We start from the raw sequence: 9149 nt of genomic DNA, 5'->3' as shown, positions 1-9149 counted from the left end.
AGAGTGTGTTTGTGCAGGAAACAACCGCGGAGCAAGGTCTGCGAGTGTGTATGTATGCGTGCCTGCAGGAGTGTACATGGGTGGAAGGGGGGGGGGACAGGCGGGCCGTCCAGGGTGACGAAGCTGCCACCTAGAGGCGACTCTCTGCGGTGTATATAACACGGGCCCGCGGCCCCGCCGCTCACCACACTGCTGAGCACCGAGGGAGCCGGCAGAGCCCACCAGCTCGCAGCCGCAGCCGGGAGGGGACGCAGCTCAGCCGGCCGGTCGGGAGGTGAGAGAGCCGCGGCGGGGGTGAGCCAGGCGGGGGTGGGGGTGGGGGGGAGGGCAGGCCGACCTCCCTCCGGCTGCTGCTTCCGCGGAGTTTCTGAGCGCTGGTTTCTGGGTTGCCTGGGCGTCCGCCCGGAGGTCTGCTTCGGAACACCCGCCGCAAGGCGCCTAAGCTGGGAGCCCCGCATCCCCCCCCCCCCGCGGAGTCTCCCCTCGTCACGCGTGGGGGAACTCGAGAGCGGGGAGAAGGTGCTGTCTGCCGGCAGAGCGGCGCTGCGGGGCGTGGGGTGTCCCCGTCTTGCCCGCTGGGGGGGGGGGGGAAGGCCGGCGGCACTGGGCGCCCCCCGCTGACCCGTCGGAGTCTGGTGTGTAAACGTAGGGACGGAGCGGCCTGTGAACACGGCAGAGCCGCCCTCACCAGGCACGGCTCAGTGGACCAGAACCCGGGGGGGAAAGTTGCTGAATACATTCCTCGTGAGCCCAGACTCCATGCAAACGCGGTGCCGCCGCGCGGGGTCACGGGTCCCGCAGAGCGGAGCTGGAGGCAGGGCTGGGCCCCCCCCGCCCCCCCTTTATCTTCCCGCCCCCAGTCGCCTCCTTGCTAACCTGAAAATGTGAAGTCCAACTTCAAATAGACTTTGTAGGTAAACTGTGAATGTTGCTGGGCTGGGTTGGCATGCGTGACGATTCAACGTGTGTGTGCGTGCGCGTGTGTGCGTGTGTGCGCGCGTGTGTGCGCAGGAGTAGGTGTTTGCCTACGATGCACAACTTCCAGGGAGAATTGCAAAGTTGTAAAAGTCGGAGCGGCGGTCCCCCCTCCTCTCCCTCTCCCCCTCTCCTCTCCATTTCCATTCATTTGCTTACAACAGGATTAATTAGTTTTTTTTCTAAAGAGGGAGGGAGTCTGGGCCCCCCGTCACTGGCTTAGAGCCCTTTGAAGGTGCCGGGGCAGTGACATCTCTAGGAGCCGAGTCTGCCAAGCCTCCGTGTGGAAACTTTCTTCTTTTCTTTTAAAGCACAGATGCTGCCTTTGTATGCCTTTATTTAAGTCCGGGAAAACTCTGGGGCTCGAATAGACGGGGCTGGAAAGGAGAGCGGGGCTCTGGTTTCTCTGCTTGGCTCTCTGTAGATTTTTTAACGGGATAAACGGCTGGGTTGGAGAATCAGATCTGGGATGCAGAAGCTGGTCCCTGGTGCAGAGCCGCCGTGGGGCTCTGCTTTGGAAACAGTTTGCTCTTTCTCCCTTGCTCTCCTTGCTGTAAACACTTGAGTGTGGCACACAGCTGCCTTCCCGGCCCCCAGAGGGCCTCGGGGGGAGGGGGACACCCTCCCCCCACCCCCCACCCCCCCACAGATGCCCGGGAACGCAGAGACGCTTGCTGCCTGTCAAGAGTTTTACTTATTTATCACTATTTTTATTTTTTTAAGGTTCACACATTTGCAGTCACACACACACACACGTATGTATAAATAAAGTTCCAGAAATTTCCAAAGCAGTTTGCTTGCACTTAACTGAGTTAAAAAGTTTGGGGGTGACTAACCTGTCATAACAAGTCCTCCAAGCTGAGAATGTATTTTGATTTCTAATCAAGCCCAGAATGGGCGGAGCATAGGCTTTCTGGATGGAGGGGAAAAAAAAGAAAAGAAAACACAACCCCCCCCCCACACTTAATCAGAACAGTGGCTTTTTGTGTGCTGGTTTGGGGCCCAGAACTCCCGTTTTCAAATCCACCCTGGGAAGCCGGTGGAAGCGACTGAGACTCAGCGGCTTTATAAGCTCAAGTGTGCCGGAGCCGGCAGCGGGTGAGCCCAGCGTTTCAGATCTGCAGATTTCCTCCAGAGGTTGTGTGGACTATGAATGGAATTTGGGCCCGGAGGCGTTCCTGCTTGCACGTCGGGCAGCTCCAGGACTTGCTTTAGCTCTGGGGAACCCGGGGTTGCCAGTGAGCAGGTACGCTTTGTAAAGGGGGGGGGGGGGGGACACTGTGCTGACGAGGGTTTCTAAAGTCCAGAGGAGAAGGGCGGGGCTCCAGAGGGCCCCCCCCCCCCCCCCGTCTTCTGCCGTGGAGAAAGCAGGCCGCCGACAGAAAGCGAGGGAGACAGGTCTCCCGGGGGGGGGGGGGGGCTGGCCCTGGGTTCGCACGCGCGATGGCGTTCTGCTGGGAATTGCGGGTGCTTTTGGTCCCCAGAGTGTACCAAAGCGCAACTGTGAAATAGCAGAAGGAACACAAAGGAATCCTTTCCCCAAACCGACCGTGGCGTCCTCCTGAGGGAAGAGACCGGGGCCTTGCTTGGGTTTACGGGCAGTGCTGCGGAGCTGCAGAGTCCCTTGGAAAGGGTGGAGGGAGGGCCGGGACTACCCCGGGTGTCCTTGAACCGCCGCTGGCCAGGGGACAGAAGGAGGAGCCGGGGGCAGGGAGCCCGCAGAGGCCGCGTCCCCTGGAGAGCCGGCCCCTCCGCTGCTCTTGGCTGTGGTGACATCCCGAGGGCCTGTCCCCCGCCAGCATCTCCGGTGACCTCGTCCCGGATCTAACGGGGCGGGGGGGGGGGGCTCCAACGCCGTCCTGCTGAACCCGACGAGCAGATCTCGGTTGGGTCCAAGGGCACGGCCTGGCGTCCGGCAGCAGCCGGCACGGTGGACCGGGTCAGTGTCTGGGTTGGCCTTCATTGCAGCCCCCAGTACCTCCCGTGGCTGGGGCTGTCCTGGGTGCCACTGTCAAGCGGGGCTGCGTTCCCTCGGGGGGTAGGTGGCCCGTGCTGTGTCCGGGCCTTTCTTTATTATTCGTTTTTGAGTTTGCGCATCCTGGTCTGAAGCGGGGTCAGCCCGGGTCACAGGGAGGGCGCCGTGGAGGCGGCAGGACGCTGCCTGGCCAGCCGCCCCCTCGGGTCCACCCCGGGCTCGCGGTGGCTCTTCTGCAGTCGCGATAACAGATTCACCTCCGCAGCGAACACCCGAGGCCCCCGCGACAGGTGGCGGAGACGGTGGGGCTCCCGCGTCGGCCAGGTGCTCTGTGTGAACTGGTCCCGCGGGAGGACGAGGCGGCTCGGCGGGTCACGCGGGGGCCGGGAGGGAGGTGCTGCCCAGAGTCCCCTCCTGCTCCACTTCGGGGCAGCCCAGGGGTGCCGAGCGAGCACAGTGCTCCCGGTCGCTCAGGCCCCCCGTGGGCCCCGGCCTGTTTCCGGTGGACAGACGCGGGAATTGGGGTGGCGGGGTTGGTGCTCGGCCCCTGACGTGGACCGTGGCGGTGGCCGCGGGGAGGAGCCGGCCCGAGGCGGAGCTGCAGGCCCAGGGCGCCGGCCAGGGCGGCCTCCCGCCCCCCGGCCAGCCCCGGGGGCCTCCGGGCCTGCTCCGCGCTGTCTATCTCATCTGGCTCCATCTCATCTGGCTCCGGGGGCAGCAGGGGCCTCGGGCTAGAGGGTGGCTGAGATCCCAGCCTCGGGCCGGGCCGGGAGGAAGCGCCACCGCCCCCCCCCCCCCAGCCAGGCCTTGCTTAACGCCCTGGCCGCTCCGGCTGGACGGGCCCGGGCCGACCCCGCGGACCCCTCCGGCCCGGCCCCTGGCCCCGCACCTCCCCTCCGGGCCACCTCCCCGGGGCCAGGAAGCGGGCCGTGAGCCTGGCTGAACCCCTGATCCCCCCCATGGGTGGGCCGGGTCTCACCCCCGCCCCCCGACGTGAGACGCGGAGTCCGGTGGCTGTGCGCCCGCCCCCCGCGCCCTGGGCGAGCTCGGGTGCCGCCAGCGGGGCGTGGGCGGGGACGCCGGGCGGATGATTCCTAAGACCAGGGGCAAAGGCCCGGCCCCCAGGGAGGCTCTGATCCACAGGAGCCCCGGCGCCCGGGGCCACGCGCGGTGCACGGCAGGAACGCGGAGGGGGCGCATGCGCTGTGTCAGCGTGAGGGAGGAGAGGGGAGGGCGGAGCCACGGGAGGAGGGGCAGAACCACGGGAGGAGGGGGGAGGGCGGAGCCACGGGAGGAGGGGCAGAACCACGGGAGGAGGGGGGAGGGCGGAGCCACGGGAGGAGGGGCAGAACCACGGGAGGAGGGGGGAGGGCGGAGCCACGGGAGGAGGGGGGGAAGGCGGAGCCACGGGAGGAGGGGGGGAGGGCGGAGCCACGGGAGGAGGGGGGAAGGCGGAGCCACGGGAGGGGGGAGGGCGGAGCCACGGGAGGAGGGGGCGGGTGGAGCCACAGGAGGAGGCGGGAGGGTGGAACCACGGAGGAGGTGGGGAGGGCGGAGCCAGGGGAGGAGGGGGGGAGGGAGGAACCACGGGAGGAGGGGGGGAGGGCGGGGCCACGGGAGGAGGGGGGGAAGGCCGAGCCACACCACGGCCCTTTTTTCTCCGTGTGGTCTCCGTGGTGCAGAATCATACAAGGTGGCACTTTCCCATTTTGAGTCCCAGACCTTGTTGGTCTTTTCTCCTTCATGGCCAGGTCTCTGGTGTGTGTGTGCGCGTGTGTGTGTGCGCGTGCGTGCGTGTGCGCGTGTGTGTGCGCACGTCCTTCTAACGGTGAGCCATCACTTTCCTAGTTTATAACAGCAGCCCCCTCTCCCGGCCTTCCTCCCGCGGTGCAGTGTCCGTTCCGCACGGTGGGTCGCCATTCTCGGCGGGGCCGGTCCTCTGTCGCCGGGCCCTTACCTCGCCAGGCGTTCTGGCTAGAACGCGCGCACCGCCCCGGTGAGCACCTCGCGCGTGCGCTGGGGGCGCGCGATGGTGCGGGGAAGGGAGGGGTGTCTGCGACACGGTACGGCGGGAAGGCTTGCTCGTCCTGAGCCGCTTTCCCTCCCACCCAGCGTCTCTCATGCAGACGGTGTGGGGGGGTCCCAGCCCCCCCCCCCCGCCCGCTCTGGGAGGGTAGTGCCCACCCACCGAGAGGGGACGCGGCCTGCAGGTTTCCATCCGGAACGGCCGAGGGAGGTGGCGGGCGCCCTGGCCTGGGGCTGGCCGGTACGGGACCAGGGAGGCCCGCCCGCACACACAGACCCGAGTGCTGGCCTGGAAACGCGGGCGTCCGTTCAGGGAGCAAAGGGCCACCGGCCCTTCCGCGCGGATGTGGGCGGGACGCGGTCTGCTGTGCGTGCCCCGCGCGGGCAGCGCCCTGGATCCGCGGGAGGAGGCGGAGGGCCCCGCGCAGGGCACGCTGGCCCCCGGGCCTTTCCTTCCCTCGGGGAAGAGGGTCTCCCGGTGGTGGTCGTGGGCTCCCGCCGAGCCGCTCTGCGTGGCCAGTGGTCCCCAGCAGGGGGGATTTGTGCATCACAGGAGGCCGGAAGTGTATCTGCAGCAGAGGAAACTGAGTCAGGGAGGGCACCAGGAGGGAGACCCCGGAGCCTCCCAGAGCCCCTAGGCCACCTCCTGACTGAGACTCAGGAGCAATGTCGCCCGCAGCGAGTCCCGGGGTCGTGGGGGGGACTGGATCGCGCTCGCGTCATGAAGGAGAAACTCGCCCACGCCCTTCCCCCTCCTCTGAGCCCCGGGCCCCGCAGTGCTCCGCGGGTAAGAAGAGCCCGTCTCCCAAGCCGGCGGGCCAGGGGAAGCTGTGCCTCTCGTCTGAAGGGGAGAGACGGACGGCTCCGTCCGGGGAGCCCGCAGTGTCCTTGCCCCCCGGCCGGGGATGAGGGCCGGGTTTCCCAGAGCATCCACCGGGTACTGGATTCTCTCCGCTCCCTGGCACCCCTGAGCTCCGCGCTGCCTCCCGGGGGGAGAGTGGCGGGGGGGGGGGGGCGGACGCATAACTAGTCTCAAGCGACACACCGGCGAGAGAAAAGGCCGAGCTCCAGCCCAGGAACGTCTGTCTCGGCTTGGAATTGGAGCTTTCGGAGCCGCAGTTCCTCCTCGACTCGGAGTGAGGCTCCCGGGGCCCCGGCCCGTCCTCCCCCATCTTCTAGGCAGTCCTCGCGGGACCCGAGGTGGACGTGGCGGGCCGTTGTCACCTGTGACAAGTGAGCCGGACCAGCGCCCGCGTGTGGGACGCAGATGTCTCTGGTCTCCCAGCCCCTGCAGCCCCTCGGTGTGGTTTGGGGGTGTGTGTGCGCGCGTGTGTGTGTGTGTGGGGGGGGTGACAGCCGTCCCAGGACTGTGGGATTTGGGGGCCTGTCAAAGAGACAGACGGACAGCAGGAAGCAGCTCCCAGCGGCTCCCGCTGTGCCCTGGAGAACCCCCAGACGCGGCCTCACCTGGGGCTCTGTTCTCCCGGCTGCGCGGCGGTGACAGCGCCTTGGCCCCGTGTCAGGTGGGCAGGGCCGTCGGGGGACCCGCTCGGCCGCTTCCTTCCAGAAACGCAGCAGGTGGCAGCTTCTGGGCCTCGGGCCTTGGCACACGCCGCCCTTCAAGCCGTCTAACAAATAAAGGGAGGGAGGCGGGGGAGGAGGCGCTGGCTGGCCGGCCTCTGTCGGAGTCGGAAGGTTTGAGGTGCTGTCAGGGGCCTGCTCCCCGTTTCCCACGCGGCTTTCTTGACCGCCTGCTGGTGGGGGGGGTGGTGGCCGGAGACCCGGGGTTCTCCAAGAAGTTTCAAGAGAGGCGAAACGCACGGAGTCGCCTTGGGAATCCAGATTTGGAAGCGGATTTGAAACGCTCTCATTGAGGTGCCGAAGCCGGGCACTTGCGGGCTGGCGTGCGGGGAGCCGATCCGCCCTGCCCTTCTGGGGGGGGGGGTGTGGGTAAATGGGCTCCCCGGGGCCCCCCGCCGGGAGTGGGCGGGGCGTCGGCGTTACCAAGGCCCGGCTGCGCGGCCTGACGTTTCTTTGGCCCCCGTCCTGCGTCGATTTCCCACTCGGCGCAGTCGGGCCGATGACGTCTCCAGAACACAGCCGTGAATAGACTTAGAACACAAACGCCGACTCTCTCCCAGAGTGCCCTGTGCATCGAGACTGGGCGGGTTTTGCTTTGGTTTGCACAGATGTGGTAGGGTTATTCTCCTTCCTTCCTGCGTGCGTGTGTGTGTGCGTGTGCGCGCGCGTGCGTGTGTGTGTGTAGGCCTGTGTGCCTGTGTACCGGAGCTTGGGTTCTGGTCCTCATGCTCTAGCTTGGTGGCCTTACCACTCAGGGATGGCGCTCTGCCACGTGAGCCACTCCTACACTTGTGTTGTCTTGGGGGTCGATTGGAGGTGGGGGTCTCACGGATTTTCTTGGCTGGGCTGGCTTCGAATCACGATCCTCAGGCCCCGCTCAGCCTCCCGAGTGGCTCGGGTGGCGGGCGTGAGCCACCAGGGCGGGGCCTCGCTCCTCCTCTCCGGGTGGAGCCACCGCCCGGGTAGGGTAGGCCGAGTCTGCGGAGCGCCCGCTGGGGCTCTGGTCCGGCCTCACGCGGCGCCCCGCCCTGTGTTTGCCGTAGGTCTTCCGGCCCCGCCCCCTCCGCACGCCATGGACCTGCACTTCTTCGACTACGCGGAGCCCGGGAACTACTCGGACCTCCCGTGGCCGTGCAACAGCAGCGACTGCATCACGGTGGACACGCTGCAGTGCGCCCCCATGCCCAACAAGAGCGTCCTGCTGTACACGCTCTCCTTCGTCTACATCTTCATCTTCGTGGTGGGCACCATCGCCAACTCCGTGGTGGTCTGGGTGAACATCCAGGCCAAGACCACGGGCTACGACACGCACTGCTACATCCTGAACCTGGCCGTCGCCGACCTGTGGGTGGTGGTCACCATCCCGGTGTGGGTGGCCAGCATCGTGCAGCACAACCAGTGGCCCATGGGCGAGCTCTCCTGCAAGGTCACGCACCTCATCTTCTCCATCAACCTCTTCGGCAGCATCTTCTTCCTCACGTGCATGAGCGTGGACCGCTACCTCTCCATCACCTACTTCACCGGCGCCTCCAGCGGCCGGAAGAAGACGGCGCGCCGGGTCGTGTGCGTCCTCGTGTGGTTGCTGGCCTTCTGCGTGTCGCTGCCGGACACCTACTACCTGAAGACCGTCACCTTCGCCTCCAACAACGAGACCTACTGCCGGTCCGTCTACCCGGAACACAGCACCAAGGAGTGGCTCGTCAGCATGGAGCTCGTCTCCGTCATCCTGGGCTTCGCCGTCCCTTTCTCCGTCATCGCCGTCTTCTACTTCCTGCTGGCCAGGGCCCTCTCGGCGTCGGGCGACCAGGAGAAGCACAGCAGCCGGAAGATCATCTTCTCGTACGTGGTGGTGTTCCTGGTGTGCTGGCTGCCGTACCACGCGGTGGTGCTGCTGGACGTGTTCTCCATGCTGCACTACCTCCCTTTCACCTGCCAGCTGGAGAACGCGCTCTTCACCGCCATGCACGTCACGCAGTGCCTGTCGCTCGCGCACTGCTGCGTCAACCCCGTGCTCTACAGCTTCATCAACCGCAACTACAGGTACGAGCTGATGAAGGCCTTCATCTTCAAGTACTCGGCCAAGACGGGACTCACCAAGCTCATCCACGCCTCCCGGGCCTCAGACACGGAGTACTCCGTGCTGGAGCACAGCACCAAGTGACCGCCCCGCGGAGGCTCCCCCCCCCCCGCCCGGGGGGACACGCGTGAGCGCGTGGGGAACCCACGGGCAGCCGGGGTACGTGGATTCCGGGGGCGGGGGGTGGGGACTGGACGCTCGGGGGGGGGGGGGGGACGTGAAGAGGAGACGGGCTGCCCCGCGTCCCCGCCGTCTCCCGCACGCCGGCGAGCCGGGCCGGTCGCCCCTGCCCCGCCCGCCCGCGGGGACCGAGGACGCGCCGGCGCCAGCTCAGGACGGACGGACGGACGCGCCGGGGTAGCTGCACCGCAGAACCTCCCGCGTGTCCCGAGGGCTCCCGCAACGCGGCGCAGTGTATTTAAGACTTTCTATTTTCTCACTAGCGGTATACCTTCTCAACGCGTTTGTAAAGTTAAATCTATTTTAAATATTGTATACGGGAGGCGTCACGTTGAC

The 9149-nt window shown here is 66.6% G+C and overlaps 1 protein-coding gene across 2 annotated transcripts; it reads left to right on the top strand.

The window, feature by feature from the left end:
• Window positions 1-204: 204 nt before the first annotated feature.
• Window positions 205-8794, top strand: Ackr3 (atypical chemokine receptor 3). 2 transcript variants are annotated; one of them, XM_048344470.1, is made up of 2 exons: window positions 205-274; window positions 7600-8794. In XM_048344470.1, the coding sequence occupies exon 2, from the start codon at window positions 7629-7631 to the stop codon at window positions 8715-8717; it is 1089 nt and encodes a 362-aa protein (XP_048200427.1). In that variant the 5' UTR covers window positions 205-274; window positions 7600-7628; the 3' UTR covers window positions 8718-8794. The 2 variants fall into 2 exon arrangements, with proteins under 2 accessions (XP_048200427.1, XP_048200428.1); XM_048344471.1 differs by lacking the exon at window positions 205-274 and adding an exon at window positions 2121-2221.
• Window positions 8795-9149: the final 355 nt, after the last annotated feature.

The sequence above is a fragment of the Perognathus longimembris genome, chromosome 4 (assembly GCF_023159225.1).
Source record: "Perognathus longimembris pacificus isolate PPM17 chromosome 4, ASM2315922v1, whole genome shotgun sequence".
In the NCBI taxonomy this organism is placed as follows: Eukaryota; Metazoa; Chordata; class Mammalia; order Rodentia; family Heteromyidae; genus Perognathus; species Perognathus longimembris.
The sequence above is the reverse complement of the archived record's forward strand: the minus strand, read 5'-3'. Positions and strand labels throughout refer to the sequence as shown.

Coding starts and splice junctions, on each gene's coding strand:
- Ackr3 (XM_048344470.1), top strand. CDS start 7,629: ATGGACCTGCACTTCTTCGACTACGCGGAGCCCGGGAACTACTCGGAC.